This window comes from Scleropages formosus, chromosome 3 (genome assembly GCF_900964775.1).
Source record: "Scleropages formosus chromosome 3, fSclFor1.1, whole genome shotgun sequence".
NCBI classification, from domain to species: Eukaryota; Metazoa; Chordata; class Actinopteri; order Osteoglossiformes; family Osteoglossidae; genus Scleropages; species Scleropages formosus.
Window position 1 is genome coordinate 19,598,741 of NC_041808.1, and position 28,000 is coordinate 19,626,740.

The following is a 28,000-nucleotide window of genomic DNA, read 5'->3' on the forward strand; positions in this document are numbered from 1 at the left end:
TTGTGGAAAATGCCACCAGATGGCGGCTTAGGATTGCTGCTCTTCTGAAAGGCGCGGTTCTCGCTCGCGGATCCAGTTTTCATTAAAAAATCTCAACGGCGTAAAATACATTTTTAGCCATTTTGTTTCGAAAAGCGATGAGCGGAATGGCGACGGTCGGAGGAGGTAAGCAGCGTTGTGTGTGTTTTTTTTTGGGGGGTTTATCAGCGGCCGTGGAGAGAGGGCGAAGTGGCGCAGATTAAAGATGGAGGACGGGAGGGAGAGGGAGAGAGCGCGCGGCGGCAGCGGCGGCTGCGGGTGGGGGATGGGAGCGCTCGAGCGGCGAGAGCGAACGCGCTTTTTCTCCGCTGCTTGCGCGCTACCGGAACGTTACCTACAGTTGGCGTTCGGAAAGGGTGTCTCGCGCGGACAGAGTCCGTTATAAAGCCCGTGTGTGAGTTTCATTAGCAGGGACGGCATTTTCTCTGTGAAAGCGGCCATTCGGACATGTCATGAAGCCTCAGTCTGTGGGCTCACCGATCATGTGCCCTCAGCACCGCGGTCGTGCACTGCTGGGGTCGAGCTGCACCGACATGCTGCATACACACGCACAGTACAGTACCCAGACTCGGCTGTTTTATGTAGCCGAGCTACTGCTCGGGTTATGTTAACCGTTTGCCCGCCATTATGTCCCATGTAAACACGGCGGAGCTCGGCTCTCTGAGACTGAGGTACGAGCAGCGTGAACATGGAGGTTCTTTTTTTTCCCCTCCTTGTGTGGAAGACAACAGGCAAGCAGCAACGGACTTTTTGCCATTTTTTTCCGGAGACTCTTGGGGTTTGTGACTGCGCATGAGCCTAGTAGTTCAGAGGACCCCACCATCCCACCATGGCCTCTGCTGGCCATTCCGCGCTCTACGGTCCGGTCCGGTCCGGTCCGGCCACCGCGGCGGCCGTTCGGCTTCCAGGCCGCGCAGTTAGACGCAGCGGAGTGGCGCTGGGAAGGCGCGCGCGGGACTCTCTCTGACGCGCTCGTGTGCCCTTCGCGCGCTGTCCGAGTTTTAGACCCCCCCCCAAATTTGCGCGCGCTAAGAACGAGACACGGTGTTCAGTTCTCCAGCCTCAGCACGCAGGTTTGCACATGGTTTTAACCTGGCCCACGTGCACTTGAGTAAAGATGTTAAATTAAGCATTGATGTCAAGGTTGAAAATGATTTCTATCCTGTACATCTTAGTTCTGCACCTTAGTGACACTGCGGCCCTAGCAGCTGTTTTTTTTTTTTTTTTGTGTACTCTGCGTTACTTATTGACCTTCATTATCATGTGACACGTTTGTTCAAGGCGACATAAAAGGCTAGATATTCAACTTAAATGTACTCATTTAGCTGATGGCATGCCTTTCTCCAACAATGGGATTTACAATTATTCATACAGTTGGGTAATTTTGTTCAAGGGTACTACAGCTGGAGGTGTGATTTGAACCTGTGACCTTTGGGTCCAAAGGCAGCAGCTATAACCACTCTGCTACCAACATGTGACTTTCATGTGTTTATAGCAGGTTTTTGTGACAGTATTAATTCTGGGCAAGTACACTGATCAAAGGTAGTACAGCAGAAGTGGGATGTAGCCACCATGTTTTTGTATTGTCCAGTTTCTTACATTTATTAGCAGACAATTTTCTCCAAAGCCACTTCCAATGAACTCTATGTAGTGTTATCAGCCCACACACCTTTTTTTAAATTTTTTTTATTAAAGCAAGGTGACTTACACTGCTAGATACACTGCGTCAATCATCCATACATCAGTGGAACACATACTATGGGTGACCTGAACTTCATGTCTTTGGGAGGAAACCAGAGCACCCAGACGAAATCCACACAGACATAACATGCAAACTCCCCACAGACTGAGTAGGGATTGAACCCACGTCCTCTCGCACCACCCAGGCGCTGTGAGACAGCAGCGTTATTTGCTGTGCCACCATGCCACCTGAGAGTGGCCACTTGAAGCTGTCTGAGTGTGCGGGTTCTAGCAATCAAATTTACTAATTTATTCAGCTGGCACTATTATTGAAATTTTGAACAAACTTTGAGCTTTATACTGGGACTTGAACCTGCAGCCTTTTGGTATCGACTCCAGTGTTGAGGTACTTGTTTCAGTGACACTGAAGGGGGATGGTGTTCAGAAGTATGATACATACTCTCTGGTGCCTTTTAAGCAGATGCAATTCTGCTTGCTGTGAGTATTTTTGTCCAGGAGATGGTTGGAGTTAAGTGTGAGGAACTGTGTAGCCCAACTTTCCCGAGAACTGGAGGGTGTATGTGGCCTCCAGCCTGCCAGCAGTCTCAGAATATCGTGACTTATACAATAGCCTCGCTCTTTCTTCTCCTTCTGGAAGGAGCATCTGGATTTATATTTAATTCTTTACGGGTCGATAATGCTTTCGGAAATAATTCCTCGGCCAAAGAGGGTGAAAATGAAGAAGTTTTTACAGTTGTCACATTTCCGTGCGGATCATTTAAACCTGAGAAAACCCTGGCTTAAGAGACCTGTTAAACTTTAGTGCATTATTTTGGCTTTGCTGGATCAGCGTGCACTGGAAGTCAGGGCTTAATCAGTGATCTGAGCATCTTGTTTGCCATCAGTAGACCAGCAGCTGTCTCTTCACTAATCAGACCTTAGCCAGCTGCTGGAAACCCTCCACGGTGCCATTTTTTTGCTTCTGAGATATGTTTATAAAGTTCCTGCTCCGAGACTTGCCTGTAGAGAATAAGGCATATCAAATCCGAGAGTGTTTACCTACGCCGGGCTTTCTCTAGTGCCGGTTTTGGAGATGATGTCTAAATATAAACAGCAATTATGCTTACACAGTGGCATTCTGGAATAAATTCCCTCGTCTGAATGGAATTAGGCTTGTGTGGAATCTAAAAGTAATTTTATTTCAATTCTAGTAATTTACCAAGTTCGGTGGTACAACAGGTGAGAGTAACAAAGGGAACCATATGAAATGTTTCTGTGTAATATTCAGCCTGAGTTTTGTGAGAAATTTAACAAGGGCTGATTTTTTTTTAAAAAAGGGGGATTAACTTGTTCAACTGGTGAGCGTTTGTCATGTCACGGCATGATTTGATTTTGTCACTGCGGCTTGGAATAATCCACATCTGTTTTTAGCTGAGAGTTTACTATTCAATAAATTGTTGGCACAAATTCCTAGAAATAATTCATAATTACAGAAGAGTTTGGTTTAAGAAAGGAGGCTTAGAAAACATGTCATCTAGGTTTTTCCTATATAAATACATTGGAGTTTAACTAAAACTGCTTTAATGTCAACTTTGTCGGTGTGTCTGTGCTATCCAGGTGTTTTTTGGTCTGCTTTCAAGGCTGCTGAGAAAATTGGGGGGCAGGGTGAGGAAAGGCAACTATAACGGAGTGTTTTTGTGGGCCTCATGGTGACGGGGAGCACTTAATGGGAAAACAGTCTGGTTTTCCTCGCACAAAACAAGACGGGAGCTCTGGCAGGTGCCGGTACCTGCATTTCCGCTTGGCTTTTTAAATGCAGCTACACATTGCGTGATGTACTTGTCCTGTGATTGACTAGTCTGGTTTTTCCTGGAACTTGGTGCTAGTGCTCTTACTGCTGGGATCAGTGGTTGAGGGAGGTGTGTGTCTTTGTCATCGCTGCAGTTTTTCTTTGTGGTCGTCTCCAAGAAGAATCCCTCTGGCTGTCCCAGGCAGGGAACGGAGGTTTTCTGTTGTGACATTAATGGGCGATGGAAAGTGATCTGTGGTTGGTTTCATATGCGTGTCTTGGGAGATTTACCCCCTCTCCGCTCCTCCCACCTCAGTTCCAGGTCAGTAGTGGCACTGTAAATGCTCCCCACTGTTTTCTGTTCCCCCCCAATGAACATCAGCACAAGCACTGATTGATTCGCTCATTTGGCAGAATGTATGTGCTGGACTGCGTGCAGTCGGTTGCTCCCAGAAACAATATTTTTGATGGCTTACGTGCAAGTTGTTAGGTTTCTGCTTTTTCAGACGTTGTCAGGTGCTGCAGCTTTGACATCTGTAATGCTCAGTTCGGTGTATAGGCTGTCGTCGGTGGTCCGGACTTAGTGGTCAGTTTGGTGTCCCTCAGATTAGTAAGGACTACACGGATGAACACGCATAGCTGTGTGTACAGGCTGAGGACACTGGACTTCGACACCATCTCGGTGTGTTTATGTTGCACGTAGAAACAAAGTTCCGATAAGTATATGTAGAATCGGACAAAAAGCTGTAGAACCAACGTGTTACGTTGACGCTAAAGTCTTCACCCCAGCCATTGATAAACTGTACCCACAGTTCTTTCATGTCTCTACGAGCCATTTTGTCAGTTTTATTTAAATTGTGTTCGACACACACAGATTCTTTAAACATTCAACTAGTAAGCTATTAAAAGTGAACCTTAGTCTTCTTGAAACTAAACTTGCAGTCTGCTGGTAGAATATCCATAACAGATGGATTTAGTCACATGAAGCTACATCAAGACTTGATCTTTCTCAAACTTCATAATAGAAGCACGTACTTTAAGATTGATCTTTATATTAAAATGTCATAAATTTATTTTTTGGGTTTTGGTTAATTTTTGAGTGAACTGGTTCTCTCAAAAGTAGAAAGATGAATTTTCCCAAACAAATTGTGCTACAACACCGGGAAAGGGGTGTATCTACTGAAGGTAAAACTACTTTCTCTTTATCTGGGGAGAAGAATATTATGCCCTTCATGACTTCTGCTTTGCTTTTAACGGTTGCACACCATGTAGACAGCTATCGGTAGCACTGTTGAGGGGAGAATCTTTTGTTCTCATTGTCAGGCTGATCCTGGCTATCATCAGGCTTTTATGGGCTTACATTTATTTAGGGTAGAAGGATTTTTAGTAGTTTTACTCTGCAAAAGCTTGATCTTGTGGCAGGAGGTGTGTGCTACTGGAAACTGCAGATAGTCACCAGTGTTGTCAGTGAGATTAGCCATAGGCAGCCACAATCTGTAAGATTGATTTTGGGATTCCTGGCCTAGGTTGAACAGTAGAGGAGCAAAATTGTGCGTTGAGGGTGGGTTGGGGGGGAGGGGGGTGTTCCCGGTGTGAATACGGAGCAGAGCGCACGCTTTTTCAGCTGCTGAACTGTCTTCGCTGCTGTCACATGCATCCCCCCCACCCCACCCCACCTCCCCGCCTGGCTCCCTATCACCGCCTCTCTCACTCTCAACTCACCGTCTCCATTTTGAGGCGAGCTGCAGCAGTGCAGCTGTTGAAGGCATGTGGAAAAGATGGCCTCTGCAAGACTCTCCTGCAGCCATGGCAGGCAGGCATAAGCCCTTAGAGACCCAGTGCATCTGAAAGACTCATGGGAGAAGAGAACTTTTTTTCCTTCCCTTTACTATCATGGCAGAAGTTTACACTTGTTTACATCTGTATACCAGCAGGTAAAGTGCAAACAGTAGTAGCATCTTAATGGGATTTAAAAAAAAGAAAAAAAACAGCATCGTCTTAGCAACTAAATAATGTAACCTGGAGACAGTTGCTTTTGGTTCAGTTGTACAGTTGGATATTGCTCTGAAGATGTCCAGTGTTTTTTGGATTTCATCCTGTTGTTGTGGTGTTAAGTGACCTTAACATAGATCAAATGAAATAAAAATCAAATGAAGTCCCGTAGCATCTGAAATTGCGTAGCATATACATTGGATCACTGACATGTTTATTACAGAAAAAATGCACCAAGACCCCCAATAAAAGTACCATGTTTTTTTAAATTCTTTTGTTTAGCTGTATAAATACCTACATTTTATTTTAAGATCAGTCACCAACAGGCAAGGTTGGAAAAAAGCCATCAGGCAACCATTTGCACGTGGCTTGTACTTTTTTGTGAATTTACTTCTTTCGTTCACTGTTAGATTTTATTTTCATTAAGTGTTGTACCAACAAGACTGGAAGAGTACCTTTGTTCTTTGTTCCCTCTGGTCTGTGTGTGTATATAATTGGATCCTGTGCTGTAGTAAAGCTCTGTGGAGCCATCTGTGCCTTATAAACAGGTCTGAGAAAGAGATTCAGTCCTCTTTACTCCCTAAGCCATTTAAATTGAGTCCCAAATCACGGTTAGCCATCAGTATGTGCCACAAAAGAGGAATGTGTACGACATCCTTCTTGTTCACTCATCCCAGCAGCGAGCGTTGGGATCACCCTTTTAACTGGAGTCCGTTGCCGTTTGTAACGCCGACCCCGTGTGCGTGCAGTCCTTCTTCACCTGTGCTGTACTATGGCCTCTTTTTGCCCTTTGCACTTTGGCGCAGGGTCTTTGTGTCTGCACAGTCTGCTACCTTGTGCTTTCTTCATCTCTTCTGTAATTTAGACATTTTGTTCAGTATGTAACAGTAAGTGTAAGGTTGTTCATAGGAAATGGAGTGCTCGCTTGCGGTTGTCATTTGTGAAAGTCATGTGTTTTGCCCCACAGCATTGAGTTAAATTCTTTTTTCTAAATGTTCTTTGTGGGTTAAATATCCATGGACAGATGTTTCACGGGCAACCTTACTGAGCTCCTTTTTTTTTTTTTTTTTTTCCTCCGTTTGATCTTTCCCGTGTACTGTTCTTCCAAAGACGCTCCATTTGCGGTTGGCTCGTTCCTTTTGCAGCATTCCAAGGGTGGCGCTTCCTACACGTAACACCGTACAGAAGTTTGTCAGTTTAATATTCAGAAGCAGGGCTTTGGTGCAGAGTGGTGTCAGGCAGCACTATGTGGTGTTCTGTGAGAAGGTTGCAATAGGGCAGGACATTTATGAAGTTCATGTACAAGCCTATATTTAACTAGCTGGTTGCCTTTCAGAATGAAAGATGATATTCGCCTAGGGCTTGGTTAGATCTTGTTCTCTCATGGAGGAATAGCTGCCTGGACTTTGACATCTTAGCTGGTGATTGACCTCTTGTATAGCTTGTTTTGTATCGTCTGTTTCGTAGGATCTCAGCTTTCTTAGTGGCAGGATGCACTTTGGATGAAATGGATGGGTTGCATTGGGCAATGTGTTCAATGAGTTCAAAAGCTGGCGCTGCGGTAAGGCTGATTTGGTTTTATTTTGTAAAGAATTCAGCCTGTCAGTGTGGCTTTTGAAGGTTTGACTCTAACCAGACAGCTGACCTCTGGATGATATGCTAGCATCCACAGGTGAGGACACATTGAAGGCTGCCCTCCATATTGGCATTTGTCCCTGTTTGATTTATGGGGGGAAAACTTTGAGTGTGTGCTCTGAATTGCCCTGGCAGCAGACAGTAATCTACCTGTGATCTACAGCTGAAGTTTGTCATGGGGCAGGTGTGGTTCAAATGGGAGCACATGCCGTCAGGATCTGTTCCATCCGTTAAAACCACTCGCACTGGAGGGCTGTTGAAGGTGTGACGTAGACAATGCAGGTGCCGTGGCTTTCTGATCCCATAGTCATTCAATACGTTTTTATGAAGTCTCCTGTAATGATGCTCTGAGAGGTCAGTATGGTGTGTATGTGTGTGCGTGCGCGCGTGGAGCTCTTGCATTTACATTTATTAATTTAGCAGACATTTTTCTCCGAAGTGATGTACGTCTCAGAAAAATACAGTGAGTTTCTTATATCAACAAAAAGAGATTTGGATGCAGACAAGTGACTCTAAAGCACAGTTAATTCGTCAGGTTCTACCATATGAACCACTATACATTACCTTACCTTGGGGTAGTTTGTAGAAGTGTGCACACTATCACATGCTGAATCCAGGGACTCTGTCATCACTTTTAGTGGAACATGACTGTTCGGTTCTTTGTTTCAGTTGTATCTCTACATTCTGCTTTGACTAATCCCGAAGGTGTTGACAGGTGACTACAATCCAGTGTCATTAAACCCCTTTGTCAGTCCATAGCCTCTAGTGCTTTGGTAGCAGATGAGCCCTCCATTCATGCTTTTCATGAGACGTGATTCTATAGATGTTTTTTTTTTATTGGAATTCCACTTTTATGTACTACAGCTGTATTTTCTACAGCTCAGTGTCTCACTTAAAAGTTGTATTTGGAACAGGATGATCAAGAATCCAGTTCTGAGTGTTCCATTCACAAGTCCATTTCCTGAACCACCGTGACACCTGGTGCCCTGATCCTGAGCCTGTGATGTACACTTAGTGCTGTTTTTACTCATTTAGAACTAATGGTCTAAGGTGTGGGGGGGGGGGGAGCTTTACCACCATTTTCCAGTTCAGTGCTGAATGTAGTTAAAACAAAAAAATTGAGCATTCTTGTAGTAGCTTTCCTTTCATTTTCTGCTGCCTTTATTGCTTTTGTAAGATGAATGGTGCAGTGTGTGTGTGAAAGAGAGAGAGAAACACACACATTGTGTTTTTCTGGAAGGCACTTAACATGCATGACATGTATTCCAGAAGGCAGGCGTTGCCATGGCAACCCCTGTAGGTCATAAGCTCTGCATCAGATTTGATTGGCTGACTGCAGAGAATTGCACACTTGAGAGATGGGGAGCTCAAACAGCAGCCCGTTGCGTTGTGGAAGACGAGCTTTGTGTCTGCAAGTTCATCATTTAGCATAAATGCAATATCACCCACCCACAAATGTCAGTCATTAAATCTTATGTTCTGTGTGTGATGTTATGCACTCTAATTCCTTTTTGTAGTGAACAAGCTGCTCTTTTGCATAGTGCCAAGGTGATTGTGAGTTATAAATAACCATATCTGGGCTCTTTGGCAGTGCTGATGTCCACAAAGTTAAACAGTGGAAGGAAGCCAGATGACTGTTTTTCCACCTCACTGTTTCCTTTTCTCTCCCTGCTTGATTAACTGTAGACATTTAATTTCAGAATTTTTTTTCCCTCCTCAGTCAGGTTGGTAAAGTGTTCTTTTTTTTTCCCCCATGAACATGGCCACCCTGAGGGCTTAACCCTGAAAAGTGAACAGCGAGGGGGGGCGACTCTAGTGTCAGGCTCCCAGCACATCTACTACAAAGGCCAATGCACTTTAATTAGATCCATGGCATCACTGTTCATGTGTAGGACTGCTGGCTTGTGCCCCTGAAATTGCCCTCTTGCTGTGGCTCAACCTCTGTGGGGTTCTGAGGGGTATTGTTTGTAGTTTTTTTTAATGAAAGAAAGTGTGTAGTTCACTGTCCTCAAGTGCTGCTACACCCATAGAGAAGTGTGGCGCTGGGGCCAGTTGCAACCCCTGGTTTTGAAAACAGGCTACCTTAAAGGTCTGGGACTCTCAGTAGGTTTTCATCCAGAAAAACATTACTTGAGTTATTCTACTTTGCATCTGCTTTCCCTTATTAAAAGGGTTCAGTTGCAACATTAGACCTAACAACAATCTGCTCATAAAAACAATTCTTTAACTATTACACCTTCTGCTGGCAGATGGGAAAGCACCTTGTATCAAAATCTGGGATAAGTGCCTGCCAGGCAACCGCTTCTTCCTCAAAATTCAATGCATTTTGGAGCACAAGATGTTTAAGATTGATATTTCCATCATTTGGATTTTGTTTTCATTATTGCTTGTAAAAATGTTCCGTCTTTGCTTCCTTTTAACATGACTAGGTTGTTTGCACGGTGCTCTTTGTACATTTTTTTTTTTTTTTTTTGTGTGTGTGTGTGTGTGTGTGTGTGTGTGTGTGTGTAATTGTACAAGTTGTTTTTCTGCCAGCCTCCACATCTCAACTTCTGAAGTCTGCAGCAGACGGTCTTCCAGAGTCAGGTTGTCATGTTCTAAAGGACTGAGCAGCAGTAATTTGTAGAGTTGCTTTTATTTGACACTCAAGTACTGTAACATGGGGAACCGCGTCATTGTCTCCTTTGCCTCGCTGACATGAGATGATGTGTGTGCTCCAGAAACACGCACAACAGTCCACTTTCCTAAGGTCTATGATGTTGAAGGTCTTGTGATAGAATGGGGACTGATCCTTTGCAATGTTAAGTCATTTGTGCGGTCAGCTCATCATACGATGAGGTGAGCGAGGCAAAAATGTTTCTATGCGGTGGAGAACTTTGCCTTGCCCCAGTCCACAGGTCACCGGTAATCCGGCCATACTCAAACATGTACCCTGATCGCACGTATGGCTTTTGAGGGAACACCATGTATAATTCAGCAATGTGACAAGGAACACAAAGTGTAATACAGAACTCCAGAAGTACTCGGCAGAGATGAATAATTGAGGTTGGATGTCCATCATATGAGGGGCTCGAGGCTTGTGTTGGAGGGAGTGCTAGAGAGAGTACTTGGAGGAACTGTGAAGCACATGGCGTGATGACTCGCGCTCCTTGTTGACTTGTTCTTACTCAGTTTGCAAGTCACTTGTACCAGCTTAGCTCGCTTGCGGAGCGGTCGGCCACGGATGCAGTAGTCCACCTGAATGTTGGAGCGCTGCGTCAGATATGACAGTTTTGCCTTGTAAATATCAGTATTTGTCGTCTTAAACTCCCGTATAGTACACAGGTTCCTTTAGCTGTGAACAGAAGTCATTTTAACTTTCCTTTTCCGTAGGTATTTTACTGTCTGACAAAAAGGTATTTGTTACAGTGTGAGTTTTTTGATGGACACAATGCAATGTTGGTGTTTGAAATGCATTAATGCTTTTGCCATCCCTTTTGTGTTCAGCAGAATTGTTTTGTTTGAATTTCCCTTATTATGGTAACATCTATTTGAAATCCTCCTGCAATAATTTTCCCTATTCTGTACCAATACTGTTTTGCTTATTTGCTGCAAATAACATCAGTCTTCATTAAAATTGTCCTGTCTGTGCTTTCAAGTACTGGTCTTTACTGTGTAATTTGCTGCCCATGAAGAGAGACAAATGTCATTGTATCAGAAGACCTCCCACTCTTTGTGTAAGATGCTCTCTGCACACCTCTCTGCTTTTTATTCTTATCCTTTTCTTGGATTCTAGAAGAATTAAAGCTGCACTCAAGGACAAAGGTGATTATTTTGTGAGATTTTACTGAAAGGACCAGGTAGTTTGCTTTATGTTGTTGGAGAGGAGTGGGTTGAGCAGAGACCCCTTGACCTATGTTAACCTCCTGAGACCCCAAACTGAAGTCTTAAAAATTAAATTAAAATTTTTTTTTTTGCCACAGAAGGTGTTCATCTTTGCTCTGTCCAGTTAGTCCTGTTTAGGTTCAAGTCAGGAGTTCAGAGAGCGGTGTTTAAGCATGGAATCAATGCCAGGCTATATATCTTTTCTACAGCATGCATTAAAAGCAGAGGTTTTAAGTGTAAACAAGTGTTTACTTGAACAATGGGCTTAAATTTGTTGTTCAACCCCTCCCCCCAAAAGTGAAGAATGGAAGACAGGTGGAAGCTTGCCAACTCGAATCACGTTTAACTACTCCTGCCCCTCCTCCTACCCCTTGATGCTGACTCACAGTTTATTCTCAGACAAAATATCTTTAGAAATTCTTCTGATTAGAAGTGTTTGTGAGTATCACTAGTAAGATAAATACTAAATTAGAATTGGAGTGCTTTTAAAGAGAGGTGAAGGTACAAAGAAGGTGCCTTAATTGATCGACTTGGGGGAGATGGTCAGTAGTGTTTACACCTCCTGTTGCATCCCAGTGACGACAGCTGCCAAATGAGAACAAGAAATGTGGATTGCAATCCGTTGGCATTCTCAAAAGTAGTTATGTCTCAGCATCATAGAGAGCTTGGAGGCCAGTGTGCCCAAGCATGGGATCATTGGCTTTGTGCCAGGCATCAGTGTCCATTCTTACTAGGTGGCTCTGCTGTGCCAGGTCTTTTGGCAGTGGCTTCTTTTCTACTTATTCTGCCTTTTTTTTTTTTTTTTTTGCAAAGATGCAGAGGATGGCAGGTACTGCATGAGCCCTCTTCATTCAGCCACTGTTTTTCCCCAGAGCAGCAGCTTACTATTATTTACCCATTTGAACAGCTGAGTAGTTTTTTTACTGGAGCACTTTAGGGTATGTACCTTGTTCAAGCATACTACAGCTAGAGGTGGGATTCAAACCTGCAACCTTTGGGTTCAAAGGAAGCATCTCCAACCACTACGCTTACAAGCTACCTCTTCCCTTCTTGTGTGCAGAAAGTTTCCCAATGAGCTGGCTTATTTGCATTTCTGAATTGGAAAGGCGAACTTGTTCATTTTCATATTTATTCGTTTCAGTTTTCAGAAACGGACAAAAACCATGGCCTGGTGAAGTGACCTGGGGGCAAACTGGAGTGGTGCTGTTGTCTGTCTGTTCCTGCTGTTGCGCATGTGCCATTCCAGCAGTGTGATTTGATTTGTCCCTTCACTTCTGTTAAGACTTGATTGATCTTGGATGTCGAGCTGTAAATAGTCATCAGTCATACATACCGTGGTACTGAAACCACATGATCCCTGGGTGGAGACCACTTAGTTTCATTTCTGACTGAGGGCTGTAAATGAAGTGATTCAACCTGCAGTCAATAGTACGCCCTGCACCTCTGTTTTATGCTGTTAGTATCTTAGGAAGGTGAACACACAAGCTGCACCAATAACTGTAAATCTGGGCCTTTTATAATATTATGTCAGTGTTGTTGAAATATTGATTTGTTTTACACGTATTATCTCCAGATGGGATTTGGTTCTTTTTGCCAGCACGAGCATGAGGCTGTCTGCCGGTGCTGCGCTGTTCTTCATCTTTTCCTTGGAGATTTACATGAGCAGACCTTCATGTCTATATGGATGTATTCTCCACTGCTCTCTAGCCAGATCCTCCCAGCCTCATCTGCTGTGTTTGAGACACATGGGATTACCTGATCGTGGCTCATCAAAAGCTTCAGTTGTAGATGCTGGTGGCCTCTTTTATTTAAATCCCCTTCCAGGTTTTGCTTTTCCACAGGCTTTAGTGACATCTGCTTTGTTCAGTTTATTTACATTCTGCATTAGCCCTGATGTAGAGAGCGGCATGTTCAGGGTATTATGAAAAGGGACAAATAGTGAGTCCAGATTGAAATCAGTTCTAGCTTGCAGAGGTAGTCCTGTCACCGGAGCCCGAGTTGGCCCTTGTCCTGACCGCAGTTAAGGGCGCAGTGGGCCTTGCTTGGAAAAATCTGGCATTGTGTATTCCAATCCAGTGAAAAACAGTGACAACCAAAACAAAAAGGTCTTGGGGTGAACTGATGTTTCTTAAAAAAAAAAAAAAAAAATGTTTTCAGTCCCCCCCCCCCCCCCCCCCCCCCAAGTACCTCAAGGCCCAGATAGTGTAGGGCACTAAATTGAGGAGTTGGGCTCTGTGCAGACCTTTTCCATCAAGCCAGACCTACCATTAGGAAGCTGGTAGAGTTCACATGCCTCTGTTCTGCATTCACCCCACTGTACCTTTCAGGGCCTTTTCTGGCTAAAAATAATGAAGCCGGTGAATGCTGTCAGGGATTAGCAGAGGAAGGATTTTTACTTCTCCCTCTCTTTGAGATAGTGTCTACACAGAGTAAGTGCACTCACTCCCCTGAAAATAACCCAAAACTTCACCTGTTGTGTGCAGCCATCTAGTGGCTTCCTGCACATTTTAATCCCCCTCCCTCCACTGCATTGGCTGAAAAGGACCTATAACTCACCGTAATCAAGTAAGATGTTTTACCCGTTTCTCCTTGTGAAGAACATTAATGCTGCTGTGCCGGGTATTAAATTTCCCTCATGCCGCGTCAAGCTGAATGCCTTGATTTCTCAGCCTGGGCTTGGCTCGCGGTCGGCGGCGGTCCTCCTGTCGTCTTGCTGCTGTCACCTGTGTGGTTTCATTATCAGCTCTGCACTAAGAGCCGCTGTGGACTGGTGCCGTGCTGCTTGGTGCCATTTAAGCTAAGACTTTCTTAGCCTGCCCCCTACTGTTGCCCTTGGACTTTCTGGTGTGTTTTAGTCCTGTGTTCATCCAGACACATAAACGGTGCCTGCAGCTGAGATGGCAGCAGTGAAAGGGGAAAACTCAATGTCAGAAGTGTTTCAGTCATAACCTGCTGTAAGAGATTATGTGAGAACTACAGATCAGTTACACAAAATTTTGATTCATGATGAACTTTTTTTTTTAAATTAACAAAGATACTTTGTGGTTTGCACTGCCCCTAGTGGCCATAGTGTAACATTCATCACTGGTTTAAATGGATATTCCTAAATGTGACACTTCTTATCAGTATTTCGTGCTGCTACTGGATTGCCGTACTGTCTAAAGGAGGCAAAATTGAGGTCGTTTGGAGATAGGCAGTTGCTTAATTTATAATTATGCATGTTTTATGGTTTATTGCATTTTATGTGTACATTTCCTGTCCATTTGCTGTCAGATCACTAAATTTTCAGTTTTCTCCATTGCAGTAATTTTGAAAGAAAATGGGAATATCACCATGTAGTTGTAGTGTACTTAACCACACCCACAGCTATTTTTGCTGCTTTCCAACTATTTAGGATTTCTTTCCAGTGTAGGGGAAGTCACTGAATGGACCCTGGAAGTGACACTGTAGGGAATAAATTTTTTTCTGTAAAACAACGGAAGAGCTTACTGTGAAAATGAAATGTCCCCCCCAAAGTCTTGCATTTTGTCTCACTTTTTCTTTTTTTCTTTTTTGGGAGGGTCTTTGATACAAACCAACTTATTGTCCTTTTGACGAATGTTGTGGCTGGAGTTTCTAACACTACCAGTTGGTGTCTCCACTGGTCATATTTAGCCTTCCTGTGTGTTTGACTGAAATCCAGTTTCGTGACTTTCTGTCATGTCTGGTGTTCATGGTGAAAATCAGAGACACTGGACTTTTTAACACTGATGTACATTTGTCTGCCAATAAGCTAGTGGGATTAATATCTGTACAGACATAAATCTGAGTGCAGTTCCATGATAAATTAGAAGTTAAAAACATAATTTCAATCAGTGTTCATAGGAATGTGTGCAACCTTAACTTTTTTTTTTTTTTTTTAAGAAAGTTATAGTAGTGAGTCCATGTTAATTTGTTGTTTTCTGTCTCTGTGTGTGTGTCCCTGTAGTGTGTGTGATGTGAGGACATTGCAGGTGGTCTGTGCTGCATTAGAAGACGTGTTCTTCCTGGTCTTCTCAGCAGTAGTTTCACTGAAGCTGAAAGCTGCACTTCCCAGAACTTCTCTTAAGAGCCAGCGAGCCTCCTGTGTACACCTGTCCTCCTGGGGGCCTAGAAGGCTGCCCGGCTGAGACGCCCAGCAATGATAACGTCAGAGCTGCCAGTATTGCAGTAAGTAGTGCACACTTCCAGCAGTCACGAGTGCATACATTGAGTCCTTCAGTTCAGTCTGATTATTGAAATGTCCTGTGAGGTGTTTCTGTAAAAAGCTATTCACCCTAAGTCCTTCTTAGACCTCAGCATAGTTTACAGTTCCATTGTACGTCGTCACATGTCAGTGTGTGGGGAGGTTTTTTTTTGGTTAATGTTTAATTTTGTGCTTGTCTTATCTGTTCACCCGTGTGTGTGTGTATTGTAAACCAGTGTTAAAATCCAAATTGGCCCTTTTCTGCTGCCTTATGGGATCTACTGCCCACCCGTGACCAGCACTTGTCCGTTGCAGGGACTCCACCAATGAGTCGGGCCAGGCTGATGGCGTCAGCCTCGGGTCTGGCGAGCTGGAAGACACTGGGGAGATCAAAGGCAAGAGGAAGAGGGGGAGACCCGGCCGACCACCGGTATGCGTCAGAGTTGATGAGGTGGTGGGAGTCCTTGCATTTTAGTGGTTTTCATCAGGGCAATGTGTATTTGCACAAAGGTTGTGAGGATTGATGCATTATAGCTTTTTTTACCCTACCTACATTCATACATACATGCATACAATCTAAACTTGTACTAGTCTCTGGTCTGAGGTTGTATGCTCGCGTGCCCACACTCACTGTAAATGACGCTGCTGTAGGAAGTGCTGGTGTGAAATTGATTGGCTAAAGTGGAATGGTTTCCTTTTCCACTTGGGCTCCCATTTCTGGTTCTGAGCAATGAGGTTAGGCTTATTTTCCTCTCAGGAGTCAAATGTAGGAGTGTTTCCCTTAGTCATAAGAAGTGCGGCGCCTCTTGTTTTGGTAGGTATGTGTATTTTTCTGTGTGTGTGTTCCGTGGATAAGGCAAATTTGTGCTAGAAGTATCACAAGCACCACACCAGTTTGGAGAGCAATGGAAGCACAGAAGTTTTCACAGTTTGCTGTGGCTGCATAAATTTTGAGGAACACTGTTTGCTGAGCAAAGAACATCTCGCCCCTGAATATGCAGACAGCCAATAAGAAGCCTCGGAAGGCACCGCTGGAGAAGGCAGGGGCTCCTCGAGGACGGAAGGCCAATGGCGTGGCGCAGCAGAATGGGGAGGGTGATGCAGTCACCCTGTTTGAGGTGGTGAGGCTGGGCAAGAGTGCCATGCAGGTATAAGTCTGTCTTCCCTTCATTTCTCCTCCACACACAGTCTGTAGCACTTCTTCCTGGTGACAGTCAAGATTATTTTTCTCTTTAGTCTGTGGTTGACGACTGGATTGAGTCCTACAAGCATGACCGAGACATGGCGCTACTGGACCTTATTAACTTCTTCATTCAGTGCTCTGGTTGTAAAGGTACACTTCCCTCATAGTAGTTAAAATTTTTAAGATTGGTCTTTAAACCTGCTCTGTACACTGATGGCTGAATAAGATTTGTCTTAAGTGCTAACCCTTTGCATCTCAATTTATAGGCACTGTAAGAATTGAGATGTTTCGCAACATGCAAAATGCTGAGATCATCCGCAAAATGACAGAGGAGTTTGATGAGGTAGCTATTGCTTGTTAAAGGTTGGATATGTGATTGTGTCAGCTGTAGCCCTCTCTCGTGTATTTTCAGATGTCCTGGTAATATGACTATGGGTCTTCATGGCTAAAACAGTTAATTCAGGTTTTATATACATATATATATTATATATAATTTGTTTATTTTTTCATCACCGTTGTCACAGTGGTGCTTTCCAAATTGTGTTTTGGAGAATCATCAGATTCACTCTTCACTTTCGCTCAAACAAGGCAAGCAGAACAACATGCTTTAAGTGTGTTAGTTGACTTAATTGCGGATGAAACCCAGAGACATTGGTTAAACTCTCTTGTGAGCAGTTGTAACTTGATCCCTGAGGGAAAAGAAGATGCTCCCTGGTAATTTGTTTAGGCAAATATCAGTCGTGGTTGAATTTGAGCTCTAAATCTCTCTGGAATTGCCAGCAAATAACCAGTGCTGAGCCCCTCCAGATTGAGTTTTTGTTCTGGGATGATGAAAACCTGTATATGGTGGATATGTTTCTGTATCAACTCTGGATTCTTTGCACGTTCCTGTTTATAAACACTTTTAGGACAGCGGTGACTACCCTCTCACCATGCCTGGCCCCCAGTGGAAGAAATTCCGTTACAATTTCTGCGAGTTCATCGGCGTGCTGATTCGACAGTGCCAGTACAGTATTATCTACGACGAATACATGATGGACACGGTCATCTCGCTGCTGACAGGCCTGTCGGACTCTCAGGTTCGGGCCTTCCGTCACACCAGCACCCTGGCAGGTGAGAGGCACCCCTACCAGTCAGCCCATCCTCAGGTATATACCAGGGGGTTTCTGCACCTTGATAAACTGAAAAGCTTCTAATGTCCGTGAAGCAAACTCTAAAGCCTGCAGTTTTTTAACTCTGCTCTTTCTTGCCTTTTTTTAATTCCTTCTCTCATGCTTTTCCACAAACTAATCACAAATTTTTTTTGAGTTATGCATTGGTTTCTTTTGGGCTCTGACTAGTTTTCTGCTCTCACAGCCATGAAACTGATGACTGCGCTTGTGAACGTGGCACTGAACCTGAGCATTCACCAGGACAACACGCAGAGGCAGTATGAGGCTGAACGCAATAAGATTGTTGGCAAGAGGGCTAACGAGAAGCTGGAGCTGCTGCTGCAGAAGAGAAAGGAGGTCAGAATATCAGGAATTTTAAGACCTTGCTTTTCATAGTGTTTAGATGTTCATTGTTGTGTCATCCCAGTTATAACTGACTGCAACTGTGTTCCAACTTCAGCTCCAAGAGAATCAGGATGAAATTGAAAACATGATGAACTCCATCTTCAAGGGTATCTTTGTCCACCGGTATAGGTAGGTATTGGGTGTTGTTTGCGGTAGGCAGTTAAGCAACGGTGGTCTTAAAATATCAAAACTGAGTCTGTCTGTTGCAGAGATGCGATTGCTGAAATTAGAGCCATCTGCATTGAGGAGATTGGTGTATGGATGAAGATGTACAGTGATGCCTTTCTGAATGACAGCTACCTGAAATATGTGGGTTGGACATTACATGACCGGGTGGGTTTCTCAGAATTTTTCCCAATCATTTTCTGATGCACCCTTCATGATGGCCTGCTGCAGAATCCAGTGCTTTTGTTATATGGAAGTAAACATTACCTGAAGATTTAATGTCGTGTCAGTTAACCTGGTTACTGTGCTATCTGCAGCAAGGTGAGGTCCGCCTGAAGTGTCTGAAAGCCCTTCAGAACCTTTACACAAACCGGGAACTCTTTCCAAAGCTGGAGCTCTTCACTAACCGGTTCAAGGTATGAAGACCACTGTATTGCTTTCCACAGGACCAAATGGACAATATTTTTTCCCTTTTCCTAAATGTGAGCTTTACAGCCATTTGTCATTGTTAATTTTCTGTGCAGGACCGTATCGTGTCAATGACTCTTGACAAAGAGTATGACGTGGCTGTGGAGGCCATCAGACTGGTGACGTTGATTCTGCAGTAAGTGCTATCCAGCCTGCTCCATCCCCAGTCCTCCCCTAAGTTATAATCATTGTTCTCAACCCTGCTTATCTTGGGGACTCGCTGCAGGGGCAGTGAGGACGCTCTCTCGAACGAAGACTGCGAGAATGTCTACCACCTTGTGTACTCGGCCCACCGACCTGTGGCAGTGGCTGCAGGGGAGTTCCTCCATCGGAAGTGAGTTGTTCTCCACCCAGTGTGTCCACCTCAGGATCCTTAACCATCCTTTGACTGTTCGTGAACATGCTCTTGAAATGCTCCATACTGGCACCCAGCTGCAGCATTTATTGATTGCAGTTAATCTGCTCTCGAGGACCCTGTGCTTTTTAGGCGTTTTCTGTGCGATTCAGAGGCAGGACTGCAAAGCTACATTCATCCGGTTCTAGCTGGTAGAGCTCTAACATCTCTATAAAAGATTGCATTCCATTTGCATGCCTGGTACTTTTTGTTTGGATAATTGGCCTTTCCGGGACATATTATTTCAGCACATAAATGTTTTATTAGTGTCCAAGCTGCTTTTCTGCTTCGGGAAAAAAAATAAATTCATGAGTTGCTCCTCACAACAAACCTTTTTTAAACAAGTTTTCTAAGTAAGTGGTAGGAAACAACTGCATTGTTTTTGGTTCTCTCGCTGTGGTTCGTTTGTATTGCATTTTGAAGAAAATGAATGTAGTAACGGGGTACATCTTTGCTTCTCAGATTGTTCAGCCGACATGACCCCCAGGCAGAGGAGGCCCTGGCCAAGCGCAGGGGCAGGAATAGCCCAAATGGGAACCTGGTTCGAATGCTGGTGCTGTTCTTCTTGGAGAGTGAGGTAGGGATATGCCACCGTTCTAGGGCTCCATGGGATTCAGACCTGGGGTTTGGGATGTCATTTTTGAGAAGTGAACTACTCATGTAATGTATGCTACTTTATTTGGTGGTATGAGACAAGTTGACTGTGCCTCGTGAATAATGAATTTGCTACCTAGATCTGATCTGATGCGCTTTTGTATTTTCAGAGAGTACGTTTTGAGAAAAGTATCTGCTAAATGAATAAATGTAAAATGGGAACAGTACTTAGTGGTTTGTGTCAGCATATCCCAGTTTTATGAAATGGAATGATGCTGTGCAGTCGTGCTGTACATGTGATTTGTGCGCCTTTTATGGACAGCTCCATGAACATGCAGCCTACCTGGTAGACAGCCTGTGGGAGAGCTCACAGGAGCTGTTGAAGGACTGGGAGTGCATGACAGAGCTGCTGCTGGAGGAACCTGTGCAGGGAGAGGAAGGTACCAGTCTCTGGCTCTGTCTGGCTTTTCTTTGCGGTTTTTTTCTCTTTGTCCATGTTGCGGCTTCTACGGTCTTAGTCCGCTGGTATTGTTGTTGAGTCTGAGTCACAGGCATTCAAGTTTAGCATTCCTACTACTGATTAAAAGGTCAGCCTTTCTATTGTGCTCAGTATAATTAAATATTTTAATAAAATTACTTGTTACCGCTTATATTTTGAGTTTGAAACTCTTAAGCTTCTGAATCCTGCAAATCACAGACTAGAATATTGTAATGGTGGTTTCTCCATAATTATGCTACATGTATTTCTGTATTATATTTACAGTCTTCAAAATAGGTGTATTGTTTCCAACTGACTTTTTACAAAGTTGAAACGTGAATTTTTAAAAAGTTTATTCATCTTTATTTTGATTTTCCTGTTTTTTAAAATTTGTTGCAGCAACCACTGGGCCGATAGATGTCAGTAAAGTACACCCAAACAAAATAGTAGTGTGGGATTGCTTTATTAGTATTTTTCTAATCTATTGTTACAGGTTTATTTTACCGATTGATGATGATAACTTTTTATTATAACTACTTTATATCCTAGATTTTTTTTCAGAACTCAGTCCGTAAAGAAAAGGGATGTAGGTTTTGCAAAATAAATACAGTACATGTATTATGTAGAGATTTCTTCCAGTAAACAATGTACACTTGTTTTGCTGTTGAACTGGGATGACTGTATATGCATAAACAAATGCTATTTAGTCTTCCAAGGCAGCTTCTGTTTTTGCACAGTTCTTAAGATTGAAACTTCAGCTCTTACAAGGCCACAGCCTGGGCACTTTGGCCACCCGTTTGCTAATGAGCGTCTCTGTGTGATGCACAGTGCTGTCGGACCGCCAGGAAAGCGCTCTGATTGAGCTGATGGTGTGCACCATCCGCCAGGCAGCAGAGGCCCACCCACCTGTTGGCAGAGGAACTGGCAAACGGGTGAGGCACTGTACTGTCCCCACATTTGTGCATGAAAGATGGCTTTCTTACAAAAACAGCACCATGTTTTTCCCAGTAAGGTTTTTTTTTTTTTGCATTCATACCAAGTGCATCTCAAAACTGAAGCAGAAATATCTGCAAATACACAGCAGCTTATGGTTTTAACAGTGAAGTGTTCTCTTCTCTCTCCAGGTCTTGACTGCCAAAGAAAGGAAGACTCAGATTGATGACAAAAATAAGCTGACAGAGCATTTCATCATGGCACTTCCCATGTTGCTGTCTAAGGTACAGGTGCCCGCCCGTTATATTTGTCTGTTTTACCTCCCCCAACTTGTCATTCTGACCTGTGTGTCCTCCTATGGTGGTGCAGTACCAGGCAGATGCAGAGAAGGTGGCCAACCTCCTTCAGATCCCCACATTCTTTGACCTAGATGTGTACAGCGCTGGCAGGATGGAGAAGGTAACTACATTCCCAGTACCTCTGACTGGATAGGTATACAGAGTGGTAGACAGAAGAGCAGTGATATACGAAGACACCAGTAAAGCATGGTGCCGTGGTTTGCTTGTTGTGCTGTGGAGGAGAATATATTATGTGCTGATGACTGAAGTGCTTTCTCCATCCTACCTCCCTAGCACCTGGATGCACTGCTTAAGCAGATCAAGTTTGTGGTGGAGAAGCACACAGAGACAGAGGTGCTGGAGGCTTGTAGTAAGACATACAGCATCCTTTGCAGTGAGGAGTACACCATCATGAACCGCGTAGACATCGCCCGCAGCCAGCTTATCGATGAGATGGTGGATCGATTCAACCACTCTGTGGAGGACCTGCTACAGGAGGTCATTCTGCACACATTTCCACACACACTGTACATTCTCTACAATTTTTTTGTTTTATATGTGAAAGATGTAAAAGGAGTCATATTAAATGGGTCTGCAGAAAAAACATTATGGAACTTTTCGATAAATTTTTGAAAACCCTTTCCAAACAGTAGTGATTTCTAGCATAAGTGAAGAATTTGCGTTGAGCAAGCTATGTGGCTCTGTTTGAAAATGGCCTTTTTTTTTTTTTTTAAAATTTTGCCTACGCCTTCCTTGAAAGGGTGAAGAGGCAGATGATGATGACATCTATAATGTTCTCTCTACTCTCAAGAGGCTCACAGCCTTCCATAAGTATGGATCCCCTGTTCCTTTTCTTAATTGAAATCAAATGAACATGAATCTCACACAGGTGTTTTAACTGTGCATGCGGTGACAGCAGCTTTTGTGTCTATTTTAGTGCACATGACCTCACCAGGTGGGACCTTTTTGGGAACTGCTACCGTTTGTTGAAAACAGGAATTGAGCAAGGCACCATGCCTGAGCAGGTAGAGTATTTGTACCCTCACAATTTCTCTCTGTCATTGTAGGCTTGACACCTGTCATGCTCACAGGTGTATTTTTTGTGTACATGTTCAGATTGTGGTACAGGCCCTGCAGTGCTCCCATTACTCTATTCTCTGGCAGCTGGTCAAAATAACAGAGGGCTCACCCACCAAGGTATGAGTTCTGCTTTCTTAAGCACGACTGACAAGTATGGATATATTACTGTCCACCAATTCCTGCTTTTTTTTAACTAAACCTTATCCAGTGAACATTTGACTGTGACAACAGGCATGTTTGAGCTGCTGCTTTCAGATGTATAAAAGCTCTCACAGCATTATTTAAACTGCAGACAGAACTTGAAATAATTTTGCTGCTACTGAATTTTAGCTATAGTTGCACAAGAGCTGTTATTCTGAGAATTGTTTGGCATGTTTTTCAGGCAGCAGTTGTTTGGTTTCAGTTTGTTAATGGACTGTTAAATACCAGTGAAAAACAAAATTAATTGGATATTGTTATTCAAAATCTTTCATGACTAACAGGATGACCTCATAGCACTGAGAAGGGTTGTGAAGTCCTTCCTTGCAGTCTGTCAGCAGTGTCTGTCAAATGTGAACACTCCAGTGAAGGAACAGGTGAGGCAGGAACCATGGATCATTAGCTAGCTGAAATGGAACTCGTCAGAAAAATAATGCGTATTGTATAGTGCACTAACTGATGATGGACAAAAAAAAGATTTTAGTGGCCTTTGACCTATACTCGATCTACGGTCTACATGCTTGGGAGCTGAAATCTGTGTTACATTCTTAAAAGTGACTCTATTTTCCTGCCAACCAGGCCTTCATGCTTCTCTGTGACCTACTGATGATCTTCAGCCACCAGCTCACCACAGGGTCTCGCGAGGCCTTGCAGCCGCTTGTGTTCAACCCTGATGGCCAGCTCCAGAATGAGCTGCTCAGCTTTGTCCTGGACCACGTCTTCATCGACCAGGATGAGGAAAACCAGAGCATGGGTGAGACTGCCAGCTACAAATCTGACTGGACAGTGTGGGATTTTTTTTTTTTTTTTTTTTTTTAAAGTTTGTCTCCCCACCACATGAACTGCAGACCTGTTTCACTACTTGTTTGGGTTTTGCTGCATTTTGCTAAATATCAAGTTAGGCAAAGAACTCTTAAGCAAACTGACTTGAGCCTAAGGATGGAGAAGGGAAACTACAGGCAAAGTGAATTGAAAACATTTTGGTTCTGGGTTTCTCACAGCTTGGGTAGACTCATTACCTGTCCTGATTACCCCTACCAACAGAGGGTGATGAGGAGGATGAAGCAAACAAAATTGAGGCCTTACACAAGAGGAGGAACCTGCTAGCTGCCTTCAGCAAGCTCATAATCTACGATATTGTGGACATGCCAGCTGCAGCAGACATCTTCAAACACTACATGAAGGTGAGAAGTTTTTATCTGCAAGCCAGTGAGACTTCCAGTTAAAATCCCACACATGGGTACCTTTATTTTTTTTAAATTGTTCTGTACATCCTTTTATATTGCCCTTTTTATGCAAAAGGATCAATTATTTTATGTGTTCATATTTTGAAAAGGCAAACATCTTTCAAATTGTACAGTGCCATTGATAAGCCATTGTATTTATGTAACTTGCAACAAACTTATGAAGTTCAAAAAAAACTCCTGCTTGCACAGCTCTCTTACAGTTGGGTGACTTAATAGTGTTTTTGGGGGTTGAAGTGTATTCAGTTCTGTGTTTTGGTTTCCTTTGTGACTGCCTTTAGTACTACAACGATTATGGTGACATCATCAAGGAGACACTGAGTAAAACCAGGCAGACGGACAAGATCCAGTGTGCAAAGACCCTCATCCTCAGCTTGCAGCAGGTAGGTTGGTCTGATGGAAATGTTGCATGGGTCTTACCAGTGAATGTTGACGGAGAACTGAAATTTATGGGTGAGATGACACACTACCTTTAGTTGGGCACAGTCCCTCTGGATTGATGTCATAGTTTAAAACCTAACTGCTGCATGTAAACATTGTGGCTTTTGTGCCTGTCTGTTTGAGAAGTGATTAACAGGAAACAATACTGACTCTTGTGCTTTCAGCTATTTAATGAGCTCATCCAAGATCAAGGACCCAACCTGGACAGGACCTCTTCCCATGTTAGTGGGATTAAAGAGTTGGCACGCCGCTTTGCCCTCACCTTTGGTCTGGACCAGATTAAGACCCGGGAGGCAGTGGCCACGCTGCACAAGTGAGTTCAGATCTTGATTTCAGCATCATTTGAATAATTAACAGTAAGGATGAAATCAATGATGAATGTTTGTCTTGAACTTTTTGGTGTGTTTTTTTTTTTTTTTTTTTAGGGATGGAATTGAGTTTGCCTTCAAGTATCAGAACCCAAAGGGGATGGAGTTCCCACCTCCAAACCTGGCTTTTCTGGAGGTTCTCAGCGAGTTCTCCTCCAAACTTTTGCGCCAGGATAAAAAGACTGTGTATGTACAGCTGGTGAAATGAATCTGGTATTTTGGGTAACTTGGAGGTGCCTCCACATGACAGAAGTCAGGATTATTGGCCTGTTGCTGTTTCCAGTTACCATATTAACACAAACGCATATGTGCCAACAGTGTTCTGCGTTCTTTGTGCCATTCTGTGCTTGCACCTCACCTTTCTTACAACTCTCTTACAGCCACTCATACCTAGAGAAGTTCCTGACGGAGCAAATGATGGAACGACGAGAGGATGTATGGCTGCCTCTCATCTCATACCGCAACTCGCTTCTCACTGGTGGTGACGAAGATCGCCTGTCTGTCACTAGTGGTGGTGGCAGCAGCAAGGCAGGTTCTGTGCGCAGCAAGAAGGGCCGACCACCGCTGCATAAGAAGAGGGTTGATGGTAAGGACCCCAGCACTTGTAATGAGCACTCCTGCCTTGCACAACTATCTGCTTCTCTTTGTACTAAAAAAAAACTGATTTCTTTCTACCTTTCTGCAGAGGAGAGTGTGGAGGGTTCATGGCTAATGCGCAATGACACAATCCAAACACCAGGGGCACTGCAGACCCCACAGCTCACTTCGACTGTGCTGAGAGAGAACCCACGACAAGCAGCTGAACAGATGCCTGATCAGGACTCTGAGCCTGGCTCTGAGTCTGACTTCGTTCACAAGTAAGGGGTCACTGACTTTGATATAATAGCATTTACTAAAGGTGCATATATAGATTTAAAAAAAATGAAAACTACATTGCTTGTTCAGATCTCTTAAAGGTATGTATTTACATATGCTTGACAAATATACATTCAGATGTCAGGTTGCATTCAAATGTTCAACTGTGATGAAACAAAAGGCATAATGTTGCCAGTTACATAAATGAACTTGGATGAAAGTGAGTACACCCTGTCCCATCCTCCTCAGTCCCCAGATGCAGATGTCATGGCTGGGCCAGCAGAAGCTGGAGGAGGTGAACAGGAAGGATCGAACAGGCATGAACTACATGAAGGCTCGAAGCGGAGGTGTTCGGCAGACAGTGTAAGTACTCTGTGGTGGGACTGGGGGGAATTTCAGCCACTAAAAGGGCAGGGTCTCCACCTTTGCACTAGCTAGGTCTCCTGTAATGTTTTTCTGTCTTTTAGCCGCGGTCTCATGGAGGATGACGCCGAACCCATTTTCGAAGACGTGATGATGTCGTCCCGCGGTCAGCTTGAAGACATGAATGAGGAGTTTGAGGACACCATGGTCATTGATCTTGTGAGTCATTCTTTTCCCACAAAGCCTGTTGAAAACTGTGCTTTTCAAGAGATGTGCAGTCTGAGAATACTGTTTTAACCATTTTGCAGCCTCCATCCAGAAACAGACGAGAGAGGGCGGAGCTGAGACCAGATTTCTTTGATTCTGCAGCCATGATTGAGGATGAGTCGGTAAGTGGAGCGCCACAGAACTGCTAGTAGCTAAGACTGATCAGAAGAGTGGGCACATTGTGTTTGCGTCCAAGGGTCTGTTAATCTCACTTCTTACTTCTCTTCGTCACTTTGTTCTCTTCCTTTTATTACTGTTGCTAACATATTCAGTGAAAGGTTTCAACTTTTAGTTTTCTAACCTCCATTTTGCTTTTTCATGCAGGGATTCACCATGCCCATGTTCTGAAGAACTTAAGAATGTTTTTGGAAGTTTGGTCTCAAATGAAAGGCCATTCGTAACTGTGATTGCTTGTTCAACATTTTAAAAAAGTCTGCAGCCAGACACCAGTTGGCTGTTGGTCCAGAGGAACATGACCCTTGGCTCTCCTCCCAAACACTGACCATAGCTTGTGCTGCCAAAAGCAAGGGACACTTGTGCCATCTTTTGAACAGACGCCACACCATATGCCCTCAGTAATTTTTAGCCTAAAAATATTTGTAACCAGACATTAAAAAAACATCACAATGAGGACAAAATTTAAGGTGAAGTGTAATTGGTGTTTTCCTAAATGCAAGGCTGATTAGAATCTGTATAGTAGTCACACTGGATTTGGTTAGGATTGTGGTCCATTTGCAGGTGGTGGTGGTGGTGGTGGTAATGGAACGTTATCCTTGGAACACATGGGGGGTGGGGGATTTATTAGTGTGAAGTATGTTAATTTCATGTGACCAGTATGCACTGCAGGGAGGGCAGTTTTAATTAACTTTCCCTGTGTGGAACGGAAGCCAGCATGGGGACCTGTTACAGTGGATTACGTTTTGCGATTTTTAACTCCCCAGTACAGCCACTGCTTTGATTATCCAGGGAAATAAAATTCCACCATCAGATGTTTTCAAAATGTACATTTTGTTGGCTCCTCACCAGCTGTCTTGGTCTCTAACATAGTTTGGTGTGCTTTTCTTGTCAGTTATTCTCCCAACCACATGGATCAGAGTACAAACAAGTGTAACTTTAATTTAGCCATATATACTCAGCCCCTACCTTCCCTAATAAAATTTAACATCGTGGTGTTAAGTGGTTGATGCATAAAGACATACCGTTAGTCTGCCACAGCGCAAATTGCTTTTTGACACAATGCCGACTTAAGTGTGATTGGTCCAGAAGTGTGGTGTGGGCTATCTGTGGAAAAATGATAGGCTTATCCTCCTCCCTATAAGTCAAACGGGTCTCATTTCATTCTACACAACAGAACATTTGTGTGCAGTTCAAATGCAGGTTTTATGGGTGTTTTCCAGACAATCACTCATGTAACCTGTTTTTTTAAGGAATTAAAGTTTAAATATTTTCAATTTTTAGTAGTTTTAGTATGAAGTTTTAAATCAAGTGAGAATTGTCAAACATTTATACAGCTCTCTCCAGAAAGATCTGTTGCCAAGTTGTAGCTGATGTGCGTGTCCCACCAGCAGCCCAGACAGGATAGAATGACGATTAACATCGCTTTCTGGTCCTGAGTGGTCCAAGTTCAAGTCGGTGTGCTGTCATGGTCGTGCGTTATCAACCCTGAAGTTATAGTGGACTGCACAATGACTGTTTCATATTTTGGTACTTTCACCCTGGGTTTATTTTTTTTCCCCCCCTTTCCTCAATTGCCCCCCCCCCCATAGCTTTTATATTCCCAGTGTCTCTTCTTGATTGGTTTTGCTAGTAATCCTGTAAATTGTACATTTTCAATATTAAACTGTTTCTTTTGTACAACCTGAAGCGGATGTA

General features: G+C 43.6%; 1 protein-coding gene across 1 annotated transcript; it reads left to right on the plus strand.

Annotated features, from left to right (window-relative positions):
* stag1a (STAG1 cohesin complex component a) lies at window positions 1–27,999 on the plus strand. Its single transcript, XM_018753467.2, has 34 exons — window positions 1–165; window positions 14,967–15,187; window positions 15,519–15,633; window positions 16,205–16,351; window positions 16,440–16,536; window positions 16,653–16,729; window positions 17,295–17,499; window positions 17,743–17,894; window positions 17,998–18,071; window positions 18,152–18,275; window positions 18,425–18,523; window positions 18,632–18,711; window positions 18,802–18,909; window positions 19,432–19,546; window positions 19,886–20,003; window positions 20,870–20,973; window positions 21,166–21,258; window positions 21,344–21,433; window positions 21,607–21,810; window positions 22,073–22,143; window positions 22,250–22,337; window positions 22,429–22,509; window positions 22,875–22,967; window positions 23,170–23,344; window positions 23,635–23,774; window positions 24,116–24,217; window positions 24,440–24,588; window positions 24,701–24,829; window positions 25,024–25,229; window positions 25,329–25,500; window positions 25,748–25,861; window positions 25,966–26,080; window positions 26,170–26,250; window positions 26,453–27,999. The coding sequence occupies exons 2-34, from the start codon at window positions 15,159–15,161 to the stop codon at window positions 26,474–26,476; spliced, it is 3,771 nt and encodes a 1,256-aa protein (XP_018608983.1). The 5' UTR covers window positions 1–165; window positions 14,967–15,158; the 3' UTR covers window positions 26,477–27,999.
* Window position 28,000: the final 1 nt, after the last annotated feature.